Below are 25,028 nucleotides of genomic sequence, written 5' to 3'. Positions count from 1 at the left end.
TTCTTTTTGGGACACTGTATAATTAATAAACTATATAATTAATATAATTAGTATAATAGTATAATACTATAAGTTATAATAGTATAACATAATAGTATAACTATATAATTAGTATAATTAATATATTATAAATAAACTAATTATAAATACGGGTAAACATCCTTTCAGGGGGTGGTAGCTGGGGTTATTCTGAACAACTTTATCTCTTACCTGAATACTCGTTAAGGCTTAGTTATTAAATTAATAGTGAAAACCACCGAACAAACAGAGCACCATAGCGCGTAGACACAGCAGCGGGAGTGTCCGCTACGGACCGTACTTGACATAGTACCTAGTAGTTTATTTGCGGCCACGGTCGAGGCCAGTTCTCGTAGCCAACACTTCCGCGGCTTACAATAGCTTGCATGCAATGCGACTCTGATTAGTCGCTGTTTTTAATTAATAATTCAAAAACTAAGCTTTAGCGAGCATTTTAGTAAAGAGAGAAGTTGTTCAGAATCATCTCAGCTACCACCCTCTGAAGGGATACCCATCTGTAGTCAAAAGCCTGTATATTACAAAATTTAAACTTTTAACTGGGGAGCTAATTTGGAAAAAACGTTTTTGGTCCAAGCCTCCACAAATGTAGTATGACGAGTTAAGGGCACAGACTCCTTGTGCCATGACCTGTATGCGTGCACTTACACAATCAACGGAAAGCATGCACGTATTCGCCTTGTGTGAGAGAGACACTCGATTTCGTAGATTCCATTTTTCGTCTCGATAATTGCATAAATGAAATTTTCGCGGGTACAGCACACACGGGTAGACTTCGCTACAGGTCGATCTGGTCCGCTTTAACGCTAATAAACACCATGTTGGGTCGGAACCGATCCCAATTATTTTTAAATATCGCGCGGCTGATCAGGCCGTTGCAATGCCCTGGGACGGGTGCGCGTCAAGGGAAAAATTGACGTCGCTGTGCGTCGCCCACGCTGTGGGGTAGGGGTAGCTGGGTCTAGGGCGGTCGAGCGTACCGCTCGAGGGCCCTACACAGTTCTTCCTGATTTTCAAAGAACACAGTACGCAGTGTAAGATTCTGCATTTATTCAGTGAGCATTAAATTAGTGAGTTTTTCATCGTTTTTCAAAGAAGCAGTTATCATATACATAAAGGTACGTAACTGCAAACCAGCATTTTACTGCTAACAATACAAAAGCGGCCGTCCATCGGTCCAGCCGACGACGACTCCATGTCGTCATCAATACACTTTGCTTCCGTACATCGGTCAAGCCGATGACGATTCCATATCGTCATCCATCACGCACTCCCTGCCGTTAATCGGCACAGACTTTCAACAAAATCAATTCTCAACAAATACATATTAAACGCTACCGTCGAACGGTACTGCTTACGGCAACTCCACGTCGCCATACAAACAATATGCGATCATGTACGATCCGATCTGATTACGTGAAGAATAATCAGCCAAATCCAACTACACACATAAGACACACACCTCACATTGATACAAACAAATTATCAATAAATATACTATTTTATCGAGGTTTTTTGGCCGCAAGGTCTTTTTTACCTCGGGGTATGCCCCCAAAAATTGTGTTTAATTATTTGTGCATTTATTTACCATAACGTCTTTCCTTTTACATGAACTACGGAACTCAGACAAAAAGTTTGAGTTTCGACGCTACACACCATACGTTGAGAAAACTGGAATTTTCGAAACTGTACGATTGAGACAGACGCTGTTGTAAGCAAACAATATGGCTGTCGAATGCTGCGTTCGGCTACATTTTAGCGAATATTGGACGATTTAATCGTTTTTTCACTGATAACAGAGCAGACCAACCTTCCTTGAACTAGCACAATATCATTGAAATTCGATTTTTCACAATTTATCACTTCTGGAAGACGTAAAATGGAATCTACGATTTGCACGCATCAGACGTGAAATAGACATAAGAATAGTTCACTGATTCTCCGTCAGAGGCATTGATGGTATATTTGACCACGTTATCATCAGGGTCGATAAAACACAAATCAGTCGATAAATAATACACATAACGTAAGTACGCGATCATAAGACTTATAGGAATGAAAACTACCTGACATAATAATTTCAAGAAGGGAATAAGAAATAAAGAAATGAATAATGAATTTTAATATAATTCTGTCACACTTAGACTGAGACACCCTGTATATGCAGGTACAATTATATTAAAATTCATTATTATATATCAGATGAAAAAAATTTCAATAACATGTGGTTGGAGTGGCTGTCATGGTAACCGACGATGTAGACATCGCGGAGAAAGAAGAGGCATTGTTTATATTTATTGATTATATTTCAATCAATAAATATTGTATATTATAGATCAATTTACATGTTCCTATAAGTTTTATAGTCGCGTACGTTATGTGTATTACAGAGTCTCACCGAATCTGTCGTAGCGTGTGACTATATTTCCGCCGATCGGCCCTACGTTGTTTCATTCATGATACTCCTTCTCTTTCTTTCGCGCTCTCCTTTTCTATGTCCGCCAGGAATCAAAATCTCGCTCGGCTCGAGCAAATTCATTTTGCTAGATGGTCACAGATGCGGCAACACCGCGTTAGAACTCTCAAATGATGTGATTTGGCAACTATGCCACCTCACTTTCGTTTCTTATTCTGCACAATGACGTTAGATGTCACACCGTCAAATGTCGAATTTCTCAATTATGTATTTTCACGATTACCTGATTCTTTCTAATGGCGCTTACATCGATTCGGAGGAGGCCTCGAAGGAGTCTGTGCCCTTAATTCGTCATCCCCAGTTTAAAAGTTATTTAGCTTTAAATTAATTTTAACGTTAAAGATTTTTTTGTTTATCTTCTCTTTCCATTTTAGAGGAAACTCAAAATTGTATTTTTATTTTTTAAGAATGTTCCAGAGCCACAAAAAAATTTGTCATTTGTTGAGGAAAAATCACCACCACTGAGAACTAAATTATATGAAGATTCTGAACAAAAATCACGTCTAAAAGAAACGTATAATAATGAAAACCCTAATATAAAATTGACGGATGAAGCTCAATATTTTGATGAAATTCCTACTAATGCACTGGAAGAATTGATGAAGTCTTTGCAATTTTCTTCGATTAAAAATGTGCCACAAAATTTCAATGACAAATCTATTGAAAGATATGAACAAAACGTAAGTTATATAAAGTCTGATAAAAAGAGGTGTAAATAAGTTGAGAAAAAAATTATATTCCTTTCTATGACAATTTTTGTTAAATTTAATGTAAGAAAATTATACTGATCAAGTCAGGACCGGATTAAGATTTCTGGGTCAGGGGCTATGAAACATTTGAGAGTCCCCTTTGTTGATAAACTTAATTCAGAAAGTAGAATTTATTCCAAGTGAAATTAAACAACATTTGATCGCAGAGGAAAAAGATAATAGTACAAAAGATTCCATTCCATATTTTTTGACATAGTTAATAGAATATTTAGTAAGGACCCTCTCCTTGATCCGGCACTGGATCTAACATAATTGTTTGAAAATACGAATTAAATATCTGATTTATGTTATTTGATTAAGAATTTCGATATAAATTCAAACTCAATATTTTGCAATTAAAGATTTCTTTTCAGACACCTACCGAAATTATACAAAATGAAGAATACCATAACAATTTAAATGAAAATGCTGATCATAAAGATACGTTTAATAACCAAAATTCTAAAGGAAGATCAGAATTTTCTAGTTATAAGGATAGAAGTGGCAACTTTTCACATAATTTTACATCAAACATCCTTTTAAATACATTAGGTAAGCTTTTTACACTATAGAGACTCTTGATAACTTTTCACGTTCGGGACTGTAGGGGATAATTCTAGGAAACGAAAACTTAACAAATGCCACCACTACAAAGCGACTACTAACAAATCAAATGCGTGAAAAACGGTGTGCTAGGAATACGTAATTAGTTTTGATGAAAATATGTATGTATATACATTGTGAGTCCCATCGAATCTCTCGCGGTGTATGTCTCCAACACGTGCTCACGCCGGAAAGCCGACCGGCGTGGGGCACGCGTGGGGGGCAGCCCCGAGACTCACAAGAAAAGGCACGGAAGTGTCCCCTTCCGATCTTGATTAAATATCGTACGTTTATTAAGCAAGTAAAAATAAGGTACGCGTACTTTTTTATATAGCTAAGATGCTACTTTAAGGGGTTAAACAACCTCTCAAAGTTTCGACCTGAAACTACTATCTCAAAAACCATAGAAGTTTTTTAAGCTTTTCAAAGCTTTTTACGGATGGATTTTATTGTTTTTTATGCACAATAATATGGTGTTAACAGATTGTTCAAACTACAATTTGTTTATTAACAGAGAAAATTTTATAACATTACTTTACAACCTATTCAAATTTGTGAAATGACAAAAAAGAACCGAAATCTTTTTCTGAATCCATTGATATATAATATGATAGATTTGCCTTCTACGGTTTTGCAAATTTTTATTATTTATTTCTGTCGCGTACGCCCGCTAACACAATACTTTCATCATACCAGACAATATACCAGACGATGTACCAAACGCCGATGTTATTTATCCGCATAAGTGAAACACAACTGCTTTTACAACATACAATGACTAATTTTATTAAATTTATATCGCATAATATAATAAAGTTAAAGCTATATGTACGTACTCCTGAGTAGATGGATTAAATTGATAATTTTAATATACACCGGGTAATTTAAATAATTTAAGGAATACAGTCATGATAATAGTGATGCTCTTCAAAGATATGTTTCAAATATAGCAGCTTTCAGCATCAAGCGCAAGTAATAACAGCTACATCACTACATACGTGGCATCGTGATTTATTATTTGGAGAAGTTCGTCTCGATGATATGTATCCGCTTTTATACAATGAAGGGAAGAATGTTCAGAGGGAAGTGAGGGGTTCTAACCGGGTTCGAACACGAACAATAAAGTACACAATACACGAGCTGGTCGAAAATTTGACCAGTGACAGGTTTATTAAAAACACACAAGAGGTATACCGCAATTATCACGAGGATGGCCATCACACCTTGCGAGACAGTTCGCTCGGTCAAAATAGTACACAAAATCTAGTTCGGCCATCACTCCTTTTTTCACATATAATTTATCGTACACGTAAATGAGGGACCCTATGACGTGAGATGAGCTCACGGAAGCGTCCTCGAACTTTCCTGTCGTTACGCGAGGCGTCCGTTATACGCCTGAGAATACGGGGCGTCGGCGAGGATTCCCAAAATTCAAAGTTCGTTGCGTATTCGCGAGGGAATCTCTTCAGCGAAGCACAAAACCGTTCTCGGTTATAAGAGAAAGCGAGGAGCACTAGAATTAACGAGTCCGACTTACGTTAGTACATAGTTATCCGAAAAAACGCCAGAAATTCACAAACGTAAGCAGCGCGATGTTAACGTGACCGTGTGCAAGACGCAATATGGCTACTCGGTACGCGTCGTTCGCAAGAGGGCCGCAGTAACCGAAAAAGAACGCGAGGCGGCGACACCTTCCGGATGGGCTATAGTACGGAGGAGACCCTATTCACGCTCTTGACCTGGGTGTTCACGCAACATTACCCGCCCGCCTTCGACAACCCCGTCGTCGAACCTTGAGAAGAGGAGCCCTCATGGTAGTCGTCTTGAGCCGGTAGCACCGCTAGCTTGGTGATGGAGTGCTGTAGGGTGGAGGTGGCCGCCTTGAGGGTGACCACTCTGGTTAGCCCGTCCTTTCCTGGATCAAGTTGAAGCAACCTGACGAGAGGCCACTTCGACGGAGGCAACGGCTCATCTGTGAGGAGTACCAGCGAGCCCACCTTGAGCTCGTACGAGGGATGATACCACTTTGAGATGGTGTGGTAATGATGAAGACACTCAGCTGCCCACCAAGACCAGGAGTGCTGCACCTTCTGTTGGATGAGCTGCCAGCGAGACAATCTGGAAGTAGCCACTGAGGTGAGTGACGGTTCAGGAACGGATAGAGGGCTTCGCCGATGAGGAAGTGCCCAGGTGTCAAGGCGGAGTAGTCTTCCGGATCCTCCGGGAGGGGGCAGAGGGGTCGAGAATTGAGAATGGCTTCAACCTGAGTTAACAGGGTGGTGAGCTTGTTAAAAGTGAGGAGTGTGTCCCCGATGGTCCGACGGAGGTGATGCTTGACAGAGCGGACCGCCACCTCCTATTTTCCCTCAAAATAAGGCGCTGCCGGAGGGTTGAATTCCCATTTCGTCCCGTCGTTGGCTAGCCGTTCGTGGAGTTCCTTCGAGGCGGAGGCGAACAATCGTCGTAGTTCGGCTGCGGCGCCCTGGAAGTTGGTGCCGCAGTCGCTGAAGCGCGTCTGGCAGATGCCACGGCAGCCAATGAATCGCCGGTAAGCAGCGAGGAAGCCATCAGGGAAGTAGTCCGACACCAGTTCGAGGTGGACTGCGTCGGTGACAAATCAGACGAAGAGTTGAAAGTTTGAAAGTTTTTGCCTCTCTCCCTTTCCATGTTCGGAGGAGCACCGGTCCCGCATAGACAACACCAGTGTTGAGGAAGGGTCTGGATGGAGTGACTCGAGCCGGAGGCAACTGGCCCATTAATTGAGCTGTCCGAAGACCTCAGAAGGGTGCGCACCTCACGCACCGGAGGATGTGTGCCCGAACCTGCGTACGACCGCCTAGAATCCAGTAGGATTGCCGGAGGTTACCTACGTTCCACCATGTAGCGTCCGTTGGTGAACGTCCTTGACGAGGAGACACACTAGAGCTGATTCCCTCGGGAGGATTGTCGGATGCCGGGCGTCAGGATCCAGAAGCGCATGCTACAGACGGCCACCAACTCGGAGAATGCCATCCCGATCTACGAAGGCGGTCAATCGAGAGAAGGGATGTGACCTCGGGAGGAGTGCACCTGCGAGGAGAGTCCACAACTCTGAGGCGAAGTGAAACCCTTGAGTGGCCCCGATAAGGGCGGTCTACTGCCGTCAGGTCTTCTGGAGAAAGAGGAGTGGACAAGGAAGAGTTCGGTACTCGGCAGAGGCGGGCCACTACCTGATGGCACACAGCTACAATCCTGAGGAGCCGAGTGAGGGAGGAGTATCTCTCAATCAGGTGTACGAGAAGCGGGTCGAAGCGCTTCCCTCACTAAAGCGACGTGCGCCACTTGAAGTCGTTCTTCCAACTTTGCGTCAGGATGAGGCGTTGGTTCTACAACAGGCCACTCATGAGGAGGTGTCCTTAACCAATCCGGTCCCGTCCACCACAACATATGGTTCTTCCGTTGGCTGGGGGTTAAGCCCCGGGATGCACAGTCCGCTGGATTGTCCCGTCTTGAGATGAACTTCCATCTGGCGCCTGGTACCACGTCTTGAATTGCCCCGACTCGATTTCGTACAAACTCTTTCCACTTGGAGGGATGATGACTGATCCAGGTCAGCGTTACTGCAGAGTCCATCCAGAGATACACTGGTGCGGAGGAGAGCTCGAGAGTATCTCGTACGTATCTCGCAAGTTTTCTCTGTCTTGGTGCAGACCAGAGAAAGTCTCATCAGAGAGGAGGAGGATGAGATCCCCAGATACACGACAGCGGCCAATGCGTGTTGGGAGGCGGCCGAAAAACCGTGTATCTCAACTCGGACTTTCGAGGTGAGGTTGAGCCACTGAGGGATGTGGAGATCTTCGAGGTCCTGGAGCTCAATTCTGACGGTGGTCCAGCGGAGAGTCCATGCGGGAGGGAGCAGTTCGTCCCACCTCAGTCGCTCAAACCACAGCTCTTGGAGGACAATCTTCGTCTTAATGGTGAGGGGGACGAGGAGGCCAAGCGGGTCGAACAGGCGTGCGACCACGGAGAGGATGATCCGTTTCGTCACTGCCTCTCTGTAGGTTGGAGAAGTGAAGAACCTGAAGTGATCCGAAGGAGGCTGCCACGCTAGTCCCAGGATCTTGGTGCTGAGGTCTGAAAAGGCCAAGAAAGAACGGGAGGTGCCCGTTTCCCCAAAGATGGCCTGCAGGAGATCCGGACAATTGCTGGTCCATTTCTGAAGAGGGCGCTGCCCGGCATGCAGAGCTGGGTGAGCTGTGCGCTACTGCTTCCGCCTTCTCGGATGTGTTACCTCCCCCGAGGGTGTCATCAACGTAGCGCCCCTTGAGGAGTGGGGGTTCCGCGAGAGGGTACAGGTGACCTTCGTCCCGAACGAGCTGCAGAAGAGCTCTGGCAGCCAGAAATGGAGTGGACCGAGTGCCGTGTGTCACGGTGGTCAGCTGATAGCTGACCGTCTTCCCATGAGGATCCCTCCAAAGAATACGCTGAAGATTCCAATCGTCCGGATGTACGGACACCTGCCGGAACATATTCAGATGTCCAATTGCAGTGTTGCACCCGTGTGTATGAGGTCATTGAGGGACATTCCCGAGGAGGTTGAGCTGGACTCGTTGAATACAACCCGTAACTTCTGCTGCGACCCCATGGAGGTCAAAACCCCGGTGGTGTGGGAGGTAATAAATCGTGGAGGTGCGCGAAGAGATCTCCGAGGCTGGTTGCATGTGGCCGCGATCTTCATACTCCTGAATTAACTCTTTGTAGAGGCGGCCGAATTCCGTTCGCCGCGCATCGGCGTTGAATCCGTCGAAAACCTCGAAGTGCTGTGTTGCAGAAGTTGCTGAGGTGAGTTCGTGGGCTCAAGAGGGGGAGGCGAACCACGTACCGCCCCGGGGAATCACAAGAGTGGGTGAGAGCGAAGTGCGCTTCTCATTCCTGTTCTTCAGGAGTGAGTGCCTGAGACGGATTGGAAAGGACCTCTTCTTGAATCCAAAACTTAGTGAGGAGCTCGTGGAGTTTATGATCAGCCACTCCGTGGAGAGCCATCTTCTCTCCATGAGGTGATCTGACGACGAGGGGTCCGAGGACTACCTATCCGAAAATCGTAGCGAGGGCTACGGGCGAAGCATGGTCAACCCTGACCATCTCCGGCAAGAGGAGTTGCTATTGATAATTTAGAATTTGATAATCACTGCACAACGCGACCAGCTACTCGTAACAAAGTACAAAAGAGAGTGAGCGTCGGGCGTCAAAATTCGAATTACAAACTAAGCTTACCAACTACATATAATAAAAGTAACTAAAAGAACTAACTGGACTAACTAAACTAAGATAACCTAGATGGTGCATGAAGAGTCTGCCTCATCGCTAGCCTCCCCGTGAGCGGAGAGGCGTCGCTCACGCGTGGAAGACCCCCTGTGGCGTTACAAGTACCGGCGCCTCTTGATCTCGGCTCACGTGGAGCACCTCGTCAATGGAACCCCTCTTCCACCGCGGTCATCTCAGGCCCTCAACGGACTCCTCTGGGAGATAAAAGAATCGCTAGATGCCCTTAAGGGCCTTGGTGTCCCCGTTGAGCACTGGGACGTCATCCTCGTTCATGTCCTCGTTCGCCGCTTGGACCCCCTCACCCGAGAAGCCTGGGAGAATCATCTGGGTCACCGAGATGAGCAGCACATGGGAAGATCTCCAATAGTTCCTCGTCGGACGGGCTCGGGCACGGGAAAATTTGGAACTCATCCGTGATGAAGGTCAGCTTCCACAGGATACTTCGAGGATGATGGCCGCCTCCGGACGCCAACACGCTACCTCTTGGCCCCCTCCAGGCGCCACACGTGTTACCTTACGGCCACCAGCCGCTTCTGGTCCTTCGAGCTGGATGTGCACTGTCGAACGTGCGGCAACAAACATCACTCTCTCATCCACCTCTCGAGTCACCTTATTGTCGACCGTCCAAGGGACAGCGGGTGGCCAGGAATCCCCTCGGACACACCGGTGGCCACGGTCCACCATGCCGCAGCTGACACCTCCGCCAGGGACTCCCCAGTAAACGAGCAGGGATCACTGGCAGTGATGCCAGAACCGTGGGACGTGGGACAAATTTTTACCCCCTCTACGTCGTCCCAGTGACTCCCCTAGTTCAGTTGTTTCATCTAACACAAGCGTGTTGTCCCACATGTCCGTGTGAGCTCTGCGGGTTCGGCTGCTCTCGTCATTTCTACGTTATCGGTTCGATGCTCAAGCCGCTAAAGCACGCGGCAGCAGCATAGACGAATCGATAAAATAATATAATTTCGTCCATGGCACTATGATAGAAGTGAGAAACCAGGAGATTCAGTTCGAATCCCGATTATACGGTTTCAGTTCTGATTCTTAATGCATTAACATTTTTTTAATGTATAAAAATACATTTTTAATACATTAATACTATGAAATACATTAACTTGGGAAGCAGTTAAAAAAAGGAGTTGAACTGCTTCCTTTATTGATATTTTTTTTAATATTTAAGTTTTATATATATACATATGTATGTACGTACATATGATAAAAGTGATACAAAAGTGATTTCTTCAATTAGATATTACTGTTATTCTATTTATTACAATACGTAAATGCGAAGACATGCGAGGAAAATTGGTTAGGATAGAATGTAAGGATATAAAGAAATTTCAATCTTTTACGGTTTGTTAGTTTTATTTTTTATTCGTTACAACTATTATCATTTTATTCTGTGAATAGTCATTAAAATGAAAGACAGAAAAATACAGTTTGATTTTCTAGTTAATTTGTACTACATATTTCATCAGGTTTCCGGTAACTGTTGCAGCTAGTCCACGCTTATACGATGTTGAATATTTTACCTTTCTATAATATAGGAAACAAATAAAAATATAGTTTAGTAATTGTTATAATACAGTATCAACTGTTAACCTTATTAAAAACTTATCTTATTTTGCGTAATTATTCTCCATTTTCGCTTCCTTGCTTTGTAATGACGAATGACTGATTTTTTTTTCAATGAAACATTTACTAGTGTATTTGTGAGATTTTTTGATTAAAACAAGATCAAACATGGTATAATTTGAATTATAATTTTTATTTACCTATTTATATCTAAATAAGTAAAAATAATGCAAATTATATGGTGTTTGGTCTTATTTTAATCAGAAGAACCTTACAATTACATTGGTAAAAGTTTCATTTAGCAAAAATGAAAAATAAAAAAGTTACTGTTGAATTAATATTGTCTCACTCAAATGTTTTCTCTCGGACCTCTTTCTCTTTCACTATTTGTCTTTTTCTACGTTCGCCAGCATTGAAGAACTCACTCGAACTGTGTCGTTCTGCCAGCGTCACACACTTTCAGGAGAATCAGGAAAATCCAGCATAATAACACATTCTATGCTGAAAGAATATACTAACTTATCTGTCTAAAAAAATGTTAATAAATCTGGCAACAGATTTATTTTCGGACTGTTTTTCTTAAGTAATCAGAATTTCACCATTCTGCTGTACAGATCGTGTGTAGCAGTTTGTAGCAAACTCAACATATTTTCGATATTATGTAGATATTTTAGATCATCGCGAAAGGTGATCGCTGTTCATCTATTTCCTTTCTACTATGTATTTCTTCCACAAGAGACGGTTTCCTAACAATTTACAGTACAATAAAACCTGGATATATGCAACCAACATTGGGACCAAGTGGTTGCATTTATCCAAGCGAGGTGTCGAATCTCGGATTACACGCGACGACCAGCCAAGCGTGAACGTAGAAAGAGACAGACAGTGGTGGAAAGAGAGAGGTCCGATGATCAAAGGAAAGAGCCGAAACGTATCGGTGTGACTAATACTAATTGAAGTATAAAACTTTTTTATTTTTGACTTTTTTTTATTGAAACTTTTACTAACGCATCGGTGAAATTTTTCTGATTACAATGGTACCAAACACGATATAGTTTCAATTATAATTACTTGCTAAAATTGATGTTAAAGGTTGGCAAAAAGCAACAGAGATCGACATCAAAACCAGTCGCGGTGTTGGCTCTGGTTTCAAAGGTTTCATTTATCCAAGCACGGTGGCGATTCTGGGCATTTAATGTTGCATTTATCCAAGCAAGGTGTCGATTCTGGGCATTTAATGTTGCATTTATCCAAGCGAGGTGTCGATTCTGGGTATTTAATGTTGCATTTATCCAAGCGAGGTGTCGATTCTGCGTCTGTACACATGTTTTCTATTCAGCCGACATGCCGACTCTGTGTCCGTACACATGTTTTGTATTCAGCCGATATCATTTATGTTCAGTTGTGGTGTCAATTCTATGTTGTTTATTCGATTACTATTGTTTATAAATATAATTCAAACTATATCGTGTTTGGTGTCATTTTAATCAGAAAAATCTCACAAATGCGTTAGTAGAAGTTTAATTAAGAAAAAGTTAAAAATAAAAAAGTTTTATCGTTCAATTAGTATTAGTCACATCGATATTACGGTCGGATCATATTACACGGTTTCCTCGCCGAGCGGCTCGGTTCGGCTTAGGGGGATCCCCCCAAGTGGAGGGGATAGCGATGTTGCACTTATCCAAGCATTCTTTCGTTGCATTTATCCAGGTTTTACTGTATATGCAAGACGTCCGGTCAAATTTCGACACCTTGTTTGGATATATGCAATGTTTTGATTCGATCTCTCTGGCTTTTCGTCTACATTTAACATCAATTTTAGCAAGTAATTACAACTGAAACTATATCGTGTTTGGTATCATTTTTATCAGAATGTCACGTCCGGAAAATTTTCACAAATTTGTCCGCCTCACGTTGCTTATCAAGCCTTCGGGTTGTAGGAGTCTCCTCATGTAAGGGGCGTGAGGAGGGTGAATCACTACTTCATCGTTTTAATTTTCTCCTCGACTCTGTGCTTTCCCATCAAGCTTTCGCGTTGTAAGAGACTCTTCATGTGGGAAAAGCACAGGGAAGAGTTTGAGCTTATAATTATCCTATTTTTGTCTTTTATATCTTTTATTCTCTTTACCATTTCTCTATTCTTTTCTCTAGTTTATTACCCCTCCTTGAAACTATCGCCGTGCTCAACTGCGTAGTACATAACAGATTTCGAGATAGAAAAAAACTCGGTTCGACCGAGGAGAGGTATCATAAACAGCGTTCGCTGCGCAGTTAGCCAGTGCTTCGCATTGTAGGGGTCTCCTCAGGTTAACTGCGCAAAAGCGTAAAGATCAATTTAACTCTTAAATTACAACCGATACTTTCCTCTTTTTCACGCGTGGGCGCCAGTCGGTCCCTAACCCGATCGTATGCATGAATTGATTGCTGGAATGGAAACGCGAGATCAACTAGCGATTTGAATATTTGTTTGAAAGATAGAGTGAGGAATGAGAACCCCCGCAAGCAAGCGTTAGTAAGCGTTCGAGGACTGTTTAGGGGCGAAGGGTCGAACGGGGCAATAAAAGTCTTTGTATCGAATTCCGAGAATTTGCCTGAAACCAAGACCCAACGGTAATTTTCGAATAGCAAGAACGTTCTCAAACTAACTACGTTACAAATGTAATAATGAATATTCGACTTAATAGGTAAAGACTATATATTGAATAATTGAAGACTGCATTCAAACACCGAATGTTTTACAACGAGCGTACCAGCGCAATTCGTGTTGCGAATCAATCATCTACCTCGTGAAAGTCGGTCCATTATTTATACATAATAGTACCACAGATATGATTCATGTTTATAATTATCCGAATATTTATCGTTCAATAACTCTGATTTAAACTATTAGTTGATAATCGCATCGTTTTATATCTAATATCGGAATTATCGACGAGAATAGAACATTCCAGAAATTCTACGGCGTAGAAACACCGAAAGCCATTAGACAGAGATGGAACACCAGAAGAGAAAGAAAGTATAATCTAGAGGAATTTAGCTAGCACGCGCCATTAGCCAATAGCGACGCACGCGACGCTGTCGTCACGCGCTATGATTTGTCGAAATGTCCCTACGCAGGACTTCGTCCTCGCGGCGGGCCCTTCCGGCCAGGATCGCGATCGATTCTGATCACTCTTCGTCGAACAATCGTAAGTCGTGACGGGAGCCCGTGCGTCTAGAGATAGAGTTGCTTTTGTACTTCGTGTAATTTAACTGCACGGCAAGACCTAATCGTAGGCAGAGTGTCGCGAGGGTGCAATTCCGAATACATTGCAAGGACTCAGAGACGCGCACGTTAAGCCATTTTCATACTATCAAAATTCGATCTTTTCTCTTTCTTTTTTTAATCCATTGATCGCGTAACTTTCGTATTAAATTCATTCGCGTTAATTATTCTATTTTTTTTGAAAATTGTAATCGTCTTGTGTAACGTCTTGTTTAATTCTTATTTGCAATAAACGGCAAGCGGGTGCGCGACAAGTGCTAGTGTGACACAATTCTCTCATCTCTCTTGGTGTTCCAGACTACCAGCGATTTTCAACGAACCAATACCGAATTACAAAGCGATTTTGTCGTAGCTTCAATAGTTTTGAATTATATTATTTTCTTGCACACTAAACAGTATTAACATTTCTTTTCGATTACCATTCCTATATCAATTTACGTTTCAAAATCCACGCACGCCAAGACAACGTTTCAAGGAGAGACCCGTACGGGACCCAGAACACTGACGAACCCAACGGGAATAAATTCTATCTTAATTTCTGTCTTTTAATTTGTTCTGACCGTAGAGGACGTTAACGCGTCATACGCGGTCAGAACTGGTGGCAGCGAGACCTTTCTCATCGCATAGCATCTATCCGTTATTATCAGTATTTTCAATTATATATCTTTTACGTTGCGCGGCGCGCCGCGCAACGTAACAAGAAAAATCTGGCCAATGTGCTAGTGAAAATTTCATTTAAAAAACGTAAAAAACAAAAATGTTTTATAACTGAATTAGTATTAGTCACACCGATATCTTTCGGCTCTTTCCTTTGATCATTGGACCTCTCTCTCTCCTCTACTGCCTGTCCGTTTCTACGTTCACGCTTGGCTGGCGTCGCGTGCAACCCGAGGTTAGACACCTCGCTGGGATATATGCAATGTTTGGGTCTCAATTTCTCTTGCATATGTCCAGGTTTTACTGTACTGTAAATTGTTAGGAAACCGTCTCTTGTGGAAGAAATACATAGTAGAAAGGAAATAGATGAACAGCGATCACCTTTATTATACTATTCATTGTTAGTCATTTGTTTCATTTCAATCGCCATTAAATTGTAAAATACGATACAAAATATTCTTGATTTTTAATATTTTTCGATCGGTTGTGTATTCTACATAATATCGAAAATATGTTGAGTTTGCTACAAACTGCTACACACGACCTGTACAACAGAATGGTGAAATTCTGATTACTTAAGAAAAACAGTCCGAAAATAAATCTGTTGCCAGATTTATTAACATTTTTTTAGACAGATAAGTTAGTATATTCTTTCAGCATAGAATGTGTTATTATGCTGGATTTTCCTGATTCTCCTGAAAGTGTGTGACGCTGGCAGAACGACACAGTTCGAGTGAGTTCTTCAATGCTGGCGAACGTAGAAAAAGACAAATAGTGAAAGAGAAAGAGGTCCGAGAAAAAACATTTGAGTGAGACAATATTAATTCAACAGTAACTTTTTTATTTTTCATTTTTGCTAAATGAAACTTTTACCAATGTAATTGTAAGGTTCTTCTGATTAAAATAAGACCAAACACCATATAATTTGCATTATTTTTACTTATTTAGATATAAATAGGTAAATAAAAATTATAATTCAAATTATACCATGTTTGATCTTGTTTTAATCAAAAAATCTCACAAATACACTAGTAAATGTTTCATTGAAAAAAAAATCAGTCATTCGTCATTACAAAGCAAGGAAGCGAAAATGGAGAATAATTACGCAAAATAAGATAAGTTTTTAATAAGGTTAACAGTTGATACTGTATTATAACAATTACTAAACTATATTTTTATTTGTTTCCTATATTATAGAAAGGTAAAATATTCAACATCGTATAAGCGTGGACTAGCTGCAACAGTTACCGGAAACCTGATGAAATATGTAGTACAAATTAACTAGAAAATCAAACTGTATTTTTCTGTCTTTCATTTTAATGACTATTCACAGAATAAAATGATAATAGTTGTAACGAATAAAAAATAAAACTAACAAACCGTAAAAGATTGAAATTTCTTTATATCCTTACATTCTATCCTAACCAATTTTCCTCGCATGTCTTCGCATTTACGTATTGTAATAAATAGAATAACAGTAATATCTAATTGAAGAAATCACTTTTGTATCACTTTTATCATATGTACGTACATACATATGTATATATATAAAACTTAAATATTAAAAAAAATATCAATAAAGGAAGCAGTTCAACTCCTTTTTTTAACTGCTTCCCAAGTTAATGTATTTCATAGTATTAATGTATTAAAAATGTATTTTTATACATTAAAAAAATGTTAATGCATTAAGAATCAGAACTGAAACCGTATAATCGGGATTCGAACTGAATCTCCTGGTTTCTCACTTCTATCATAGTGCCATGGACGAAATTATATTATTTTATCGATTCGTCTATGCTGCTGCCGCGTGCTTTAGCGGCTTGAGCATCGAACCGATAACGTAGAAATGACGAGAGCAGCCGAACCCGCAGAGCTCACACGGACATGTGGGACAACACGCTTGTGTTAGATGAAACAACTGAACTAGGGGAGTCACTGGGACGACGTAGAGGGGGTAAAAATTTGTCCCACGTCCCACGGTTCTGGCATAATTGCCAGTGATCCCTGCTCGTTTACTGGGGAGTCCCTGGCGGAGGTGTCAGCTGCGGCATGGTGGACCGTGGCCACCGGTGTGTCCGAGGGGATTCCTGGCCACCCGCTGTCCCTTGGACGGTCGACAATAAGGTGACTCGGGAGGTGGATGAGAGAGTGATGTTTGTTGCCGCACGTTCGACAGTGCACATCCAGCTCGAAGGACCAGAAGCGGCTGGTGGCCGTAAGGTAACACGTGTGGCGCCTGGAGGGGGCCAAGAGGTAGCGTGTTGGCGTCCGGAGGCGGCCATCATCCTCGAAGTATCCTGTGGAAGCTGACCTTCATCACGGATGAGTTCCAAATTTTCCCGTGCCCGAGCCCGTCCGACGAGGAACTATTGGAGATCTTCCCATGTGCTGCTCATCTCGGTGACCCAGATGATTCTCCCAGGCTTCTCGGGTGAGGGGGTCCAAGCGGCGAACGAGGACATGAACGAGGATGACGTCCCAGTGCTCAACGGGGACACCAAGGCCCTTAAGGGCATCTAGCGATTCTTTTATCTCCCAGAGGAGTCCGTTGAGGGCCTGAGATGACCGCGGTGGAAGAGGGGTTCCATTGACGAGGTGCTCCACGTGAGCCGAGATCAAGAGGCGCCGGTACTTGTAACGCCACAGGGGGTCTTCCACGCGTGAGCGACGCCTCTCCGCTCACGGGGAGGCTAGCGATGAGGCAGACTCTTCATGCACCATCTAGGTTATCTTAGTTTAGTTAGTCCAGTTAGTTCTTTTAGTTACTTTTATTATATGTAGTTGGTAAGCTTAGTTTGTATGGATGCGCACGTTCGAATTTGGACGCCCGACGCTCACTCTCTTTTGTACTTTGTTACGAGTAGCTGGTCGCGTTGTGCAGTGATTATCAAATTTGAATAAACTAAGTAAGCAAAAATCTAATCTGATTTATTCTCTCCCAACAATTCCGAACCATCAGCTACCGCTACACGGGCCCCTGTACGGAGGAGACGCTATTCACGCTCTTGACCTGGACGTTCACGCAACGAATATTTAATAAAATTTTCAAATCGTGGCAAAGAAAATTGGTTATGAGTCAAAGACTGAAGTTTTTAAATATTATCTCATAATGTAATAGGGTATAATTCGGATCAAAGTGGTTTCAACCTTGAATTACGTTCTGAACGAACTTTGGCATTGAGAGGTACAAAGAAGGTAGAAGTTACACCATATAACCCACAATATCTACAAACGGAAAACTACTATTTTCTTTTTTCGTAATGTTGAAAGAAGGATTTGGAGAGTTTGGATCTGGGGTACAACAGACCATGTTCAAAGCCACAAACATTTTGGCTACAACGTCAAGATCTGGAATGCTGACAAAAGAACGTTTTAAAATTTGGTTAAAAGAAGTTTGGTTTCCTAATATCAAACTGAGGACGCTACACCGGAAAATAAAGAATTAGCTGAATTTACGATTCCAGCAGTGACAATAAAATATTTACAACCATTAGACGTGTACGGGTTTCGTATGTAGAAAAATTTTGTTCGCCTTTTTAGGGACACAGGCATCCTATTACAGTATGAGATTAATCTCCATACGAAGGTTAATATTTTAAAACTTTAGTCGGTGACGCATAACCAATTTTCTTCCTCGCGATTTGAAAATTTTATTAAATATTCGTTGTATACAAACATCATCGCTTATATTTCAAATTAGGTTGAATAATAAACACCCTTATAACTTCATTGTTAGAAAAATACCCTTCAATTATCAGTATCAAAAAACACCATGGTATCAAAGACTTTTTCAAAATTTAAATTAAATTTTAAGTAAATCACTGATTTTCGGAAAATCACATCAATAGCATCTTTTATCCAGTTCAAAGTAGGTATATCCTTAAAATTTACTTTACTGTTTTTTATTATCTTTATAACTTTATAATACCAACCCTGATTTGTGACATTTTTATTTGAAAAAATTACCTTCTAGTGGTCGGAGATACGACTTATATTTGTGACACTTTTTATGTACCTTATTAGTTATCGAGATCATACGGGGCTGTAGGAGAGGAAAATACATTCTTAGAATTGGCAATATAAAAAGAGGTTCTTCCATGCGACGCGGCGCTTGACACGTGTGTCCAGGTAGAGAACTTGCGCAACCAACGATATATGGTGACGGACCGAGCGATGTTCGTCCCCTGCGTCCACTCCTCCTTCCGAGGTTGTAAATTTCAGAATAGCCTCGATGGCTAGCAGTACGTCGCAACGCGTTGTTTCGCCAAATTAATTGTCAAATAATAGTTCAAAGTTGCAATATCTGAATTTTCCAGGATTTCTCAGTCACAAATGCTTGACCGATTGTAGTGTATGAGTTGGAACATAGTCGCTGATCGAATGAATCTGATCAAAAGAATCTAACGACAACATTGCGTTCGAATGTCGCTGTTTTTATATAGTAGGAGAGACGCTGCGGTGGCGTTCTCACCTTCTCGATTTTTCCCGTCTAGCGGCTTTCACACGATTTTCATTATTGGTTTTCACACGAAATGCTAATTTGCCAAACAGCGTGTCCCTTGGGTATCGAGCCCGCCCTTCCTTATGCCCTTAGCGCGATTTCGTCCAGAAAAGGGTGAAGTGATGTACGGGAGGACCTCGAAAGTTCGGCAACGCCGAGGTTTTTCCGTCCAGGTTGATCCTCGAAAGCCAAGTACCGTTAGACGACCACTCTCTGGTGGTAATATAGTGGCAATATAGCGAGATTCTTTATCACCAAGTCTAATTTTCTTCATTTTTGTTTACTCTCCATAATGTTTTTGGAAATTTTCAAAAATATTCCAGAATTTGTTTAAAAGAAGAAGGTTTTTAATTTCTTAATAAAGAGTCCGCTGACCCCGTTGATCTCCCTGGTAGCGCTCTTGTCTTTCATATAAAAATATACCACATGTACTTACATTATGGTTACACAAATAGTAAGGAATCACAAATATGTTAATTGTATTAGTTTTTTCTATAAACACATCATTAATAACGATATTTATATTAAACTACACGTGGTCTGGATTTCATTCAATGATAAACACCTTTAGTTTAATAATATATTTGCGTATATTTATACATGAATTACAAGTGAATGAAGTATATGTATATATATCGAACCGAACTTAATAACTGACCTTTCGTTTTGGTCGATCACAATCGATATCTTTAACATCAAAAAAAAAGGATCCATGCACACAATGGCGGCTTTTATCGGGGAATAACAACACAATAAAATAAAAAGGGTGTTACCAACTTAAAAGATCTATGGCGGTTTTATTTCAATACCAACACTTCCCCTTTGAAATAAAACTGACGTCTACGCAAAAAAAAAAAACAAATTAAATGGTTAATCCTAATAACTTAATACATTGCATGTGCTTTGTCGTTGGCAGAGCCTTTGTTAGTATGTCTGCTACCATGCATTCTGTACACAAATACTTTATGAGAATCAAGCCTTGATTAATCACCTCGCGTATAAAGTGATGTCGAATATCAATATGCTTGGTTCTTCTATGATACATATGATTTTCCGTTAACTTCTGGGCTCCTAAATTGTCATTGAATAGCGTTATATGTGCTATTTCCTCGAAATTTATTTCACGTAGGAACTTTACCCAGTACATAGCTACTTTGGATGCCTCTGAGAGGCCCATATATTCGGCTTCTGTCGACGACAATGCTACCGTTCGCTGCTTCCGAGATTCCCAGGAAATAGGTGCCCCGCTTAACATAAAAACAAATCCAGTATAGGAATGTCTATCTTTTGTACAACCTCCCCAGTCTGCATCCACATATCCCTTAATCGGGTCCTTATCATATATATATGTTAACCCATAATTGATTGTACCCTTTAAGTAACGTAAAATCCGCTTTGCAGCTTTCCAGTGGATATTTCCGAAGCTATTGTTATATTGACTAAGATGACTTACGGCATAAGCTATATCGGGTCGTGTGCCCATTGCTAAATACATAAGGCTACCTAATAATTCTCGAAATGGTAGTTCTTTTCCGGATCGCTTTTCCTCACTAAACTTCAATCCTGGTTCCATAGGATTACTGACAGGTTTCGCATCATTCATGTTGTATCTAATCAACAGCTCATTTACATATCCTCTTTGGCTTAATGTGAGATTATTATTGTCCCTGATTATCTCTATTCCTAGGCAATATTTGGCTTCCCCTAAATCCTTTACTTTAAATTTTTGAGATAGCTTTGTGACAAAATTACTTATTTCACTAGGAGATCTCGAAACGACTAGTAGATCATCTACATATACTATAATTAACAATAAATTCTCTACATCTCCCTTATAATATGCACACGGGTCAGCAGTCGACGGCTTTAAATCTAATTCCTTTAAATACTTATCTATCGTATTGTTCCATTGTCGTCCTGCCTGCTTCAAGCCATAAACCGCTCTCTTCAATTTCCATATCTTGCTTTTAAATTTGAGCAAATTAGACATTCGTCTTGCCTTGCTTCGTATGCTGCTTTCCTCAGTCTTAGATTCTCCTATTCTTGTTAGAGCCTCCCGAAACTGTATTGGCACCTCCATATAGATCGGCACATCTAAAGGACTGTTAAGGTACGTTGTAGCAATATCCAATTGATGGATCTTCATCTTTAACCTGACAGCCAAAGCTATTGCAAATCGGATAGAACTCAACCTAGCTACAGGGGCAAAAGTTTGATCGTAATCAAAGCCTGGTCGTTGGCTAAATCCTCTTGCAACTATCCGTGCTTTACGACGGTTAAGGGTGTCATCCGAATTCATTTTGTTTGTCAGGACTATTTTGCTACCCACCACATTTACTCCTTCCGGCCGATCAACAATTTCACATACATCGTGATGTAGGATAGACTTTACCTCATCTTCGATAGCAATCCTCCAGTCCTCGGCTGAAGGACCTGAGACTGCTTCATTAACTGAAACTTCTGCAAATGATGCCTTCTCCATTTCTTCCTCTTTAACAGGTACCGTACAGTATTCTTTTCGTGGGCTTCCCCTGGATCCCGTTCTTACCATTCGTGGCCTCCCTGGCCCTCTCTTCGCGGGATTTCCTGTGTCTGCATTTGGTTCGATTTCCGTACCATGGGTGGAGGATTCATCTTCATCTGCTGATTCCTCTCCGCTCGAATCTGCTTGTGAGTCGTCCGACCTTTCTTCCAATGTATCATGTCTCAACTCACCCGCAACAACTTCTTCATCATCACGAACAAATCTTACATCCCTACTAATTGTTACTTTATCCTTGCTTGGATCCAGTAGTCTAAACCCTTTCGTGTCCTCACAATATCCAATAAATTTCAACTCTTGAACCTTAGGGTCTAGTTTTCTCCTTAATTCTTTTGGAATGTGTGCGTATACTCGCATTCCAAACGGGTGCATATTGCACATATCTGGTTTTATGCCACTCCATAAAGTAATGGGAATGTCATCTATGGACTTGGAATATATTCTATTCTGGAGGTAATTCGCAGTATTCACTGCTTCTGCCCAATACTTATTCGGTAATCCTGCTTCAACAAGTAAACATCTACCCATTTCCATGAGTGACCTGTTTTTTCGCTCCGCCACCCCATTCTGCTCTGGAGTGTAAGCTACTGTGTACTGCATCTGAATTCCTTCTTTCTTTAATATCGTCACCAGCCTATCGTTTATATACTCCTTACCTCTGTCTGACCTGAAACACTTAGGCTTTCTATTGAATTTCGTTTTCATTAATTCAATAAATTCAACAGTCATCTCGGCAACTTCTCCTTTATTATTTAAAAAATATATATGAGTATATCTACTATGATCGTCAATAAATGTAAGAAAATATTTCTTCTTACCCGGAGTCATGGTTTGCATTGGGCCGCATAAATCTGTGTGTATGAGATCCAGTATTTCCTTTCTTCTATTATTTGACCTTTTTGGGAATGGTAGCCTACTCATATTACCTTTTAGACATACTTCACAAGTTTCCATAGTATTACAATTAATTATCTTCATATTGTCTGCTAAATTCCTGATTGACATCACTTTAATAGCTTGAGGATCTCTATGACCCAATCTTTTATGCCAATTATATATGCAGTGTTCATTATGTCCATCCTTAGTGAGTAGAGCCTTACTTTGTGTCTGAAGATAGTATAGATCACTATCTGATCTCACAGTGGTTACAATCTGTCCCTTCATTTCTATCGCACATCCTTTCTTTTGGAATTTTACATCAAACCCTTTTGTCATTAACCTCTTTACAGAAAGTAAATTATCTGATAATGTAGGAACAAAGAGAACATCCTTGATCTTGATTGGCACTACACTCCCATCTTCTTCATTACATAATAGAATCCCTTCTCCTATTCCCTTTACTTCTTCGTAGTGTCCATTCGCTACCATCACCTTGCTTCCTGTGGTCTCTCTTATTTCCGTAAAGAAATCTTTATCTTTACTCATGTGACTTGTGGCTCCTGAATCCAGGTACCACTTGTCCCCTTTATTTACATTCTCATTTTCATTCTTGATCATGAAGCAATAATCTGAAGATTCTTTTTCGACTGCTTGGTTCGCCTTTTCTTTATTTGACTTCCACTTTTTATATTTATAACACTCCTTCTTCAAGTGTCCAGATTTCTTACAAAAATAGCAAGATACACCCTCTTTTGATTTGTTTCGTGGAGTGCTTACTGCCTCACCTTTAGCTCCCTTTTGATGAACCTTTAACGCCATATTCTCTGTAGCTTTTGTATCCATTTTGGAAATCTTTCGCCTTTGGTCCTCCTCTAGTAGCTTTCCCTTAATTAGCTCCAAGGTTAGGTCTCCTTCTGGCCTTGTTTCCAATGCCGTAACCAATGTATGAATCTGGTAAGCTTCCTAGGATTAAAGCAATCACCATCTTCTCTTTGATCGACTCCCCTCGGGCTTCCAATTCATCTACTAGATTCAGCATTCCGTTGACATGAGCTTCCATGTCTTCATTTTCTGCTAGCCTTGAGCGACACAGCTTCTTTAGTGTATAGACTATGTTTGATAGAGATGCCTTTTCATGGTACCTTCTTAAAGATTCGCACGCTTCCTTTGCACTATTTGATTTCTTTACATGCCTCATTTGGTCATCCTCCACTAATAAACCAATTGTGGATCTTGCATGCATGTCTTCTTCTATCCACTTAGTACCATGTTCAGCTGGTGCCTCTCTTTCCACTGTGTGCCACACTTTTTCACGCATGAGTAGTAATTGTACTTTTTCCTTCCATATTTGATAATTACTATTATTTAACTTTGTGATCAGGAACTTTACGTCAGCCATTTTTATTATAGTTCACCTTTATTTTGTTTATTCTTTTCTTTTCACCACGTGCGTTTCTCTTTTCCCACGTGGGCTGGGCCCATAACCTATTAAACTACACGTGGTCTTGATTTCATTCAATGATAAACACCTTTAGTTTAATAATATATTTGCGTATATTTATACATGAATTACAAGTGAATGAAGTATATATATATCGAACCGAACTTAATAACTGACCTTTCGTTTTGGTCGATCACAATCGATATCTTTAACATCAAAAAAAAAGGATCCATGCACACAATGGCGGCTTTTATCGGGGAAAAAAAAAACAGAATAAAATAAAGGGTGTTACCAACTTAAAAGATCTATGGCGGTTTTATTTCAATACCAACAATTTATCTGTAACTTCATATAATAAAAAAATGTCTAACTCAATCTTCCAGTAAACTATAGGATACTAGCGGACCCGATAGACGTTGTACTGTACACACGTCTTAAATCCGAAAATTTCAAACTTTTTTGAATAAGTTGTAACAATCTGTACCGTTTTGATGAAAATTTTTATAAAAAAAGTTATTACAATACCTGACGTCATCACGTATACCATTATAGTTACCACAATTCGACTTATCAATTATCGGGACAAACTGGAAGTAAAATAAAATATTTTTGAATATTCGACACCGCGATCGCAGCGCTGTCTGCCAGATCCAATGTGCGCGTCAAAGAAAAAATTGACGTCGCCCACGCTGTGGGGAAGGGGTAGCTGGGTCTAGTTCTTCCTGATTCTCAAAAGTGCAGAGTCCACAGTGTAATTTTTTACATTTGTACGGTGTTCATTGGATTAGAGAGTTTTATCGTTCAAAAACGTAGTTCTATCAGATTACAAAAGTACGTAATCACAAAAGCGGCATTTGACAGCCCAAACACATACACAAACCAACAGCGGTCGTGACGACGACTTGGTAGGGTTGGTTACTCCCTGTAACCACCCTGATTATACACTATACATTGGCGCAATGCAAAACTATCCGCGGTCGTGACGACGACTCGGTCGGGT

The 25,028-nt window shown here is 41.0% G+C and overlaps 1 protein-coding gene across 1 annotated transcript in view; it reads left to right on the top strand.

Moving 5' to 3' along the window:
- LOC114880650 overlaps positions 1–25,028 on the top strand; it is a 63,836-nt gene that overhangs the window by 29,800 nt on the left and 9,008 nt on the right. Inside the window, exons 10-11 of the mRNA XM_046286014.1 lie at positions 2,920–3,192; positions 3,636–3,813. Coding sequence (XP_046141970.1) covers positions 2,920–3,192; positions 3,636–3,813 — 451 coding nt within the window. The remainder of the gene's footprint in view (positions 1–2,919; positions 3,193–3,635; positions 3,814–25,028) is intronic.

This window comes from Osmia bicornis, chromosome 6, assembly GCF_907164935.1.
Source record: "Osmia bicornis bicornis chromosome 6, iOsmBic2.1, whole genome shotgun sequence".
Classification (NCBI taxonomy): Eukaryota; Metazoa; Arthropoda; class Insecta; order Hymenoptera; family Megachilidae; genus Osmia; species Osmia bicornis.
The sequence above is the reverse complement of the archived record's forward strand: the minus strand, read 5'-3'. Positions and strand labels throughout refer to the sequence as shown.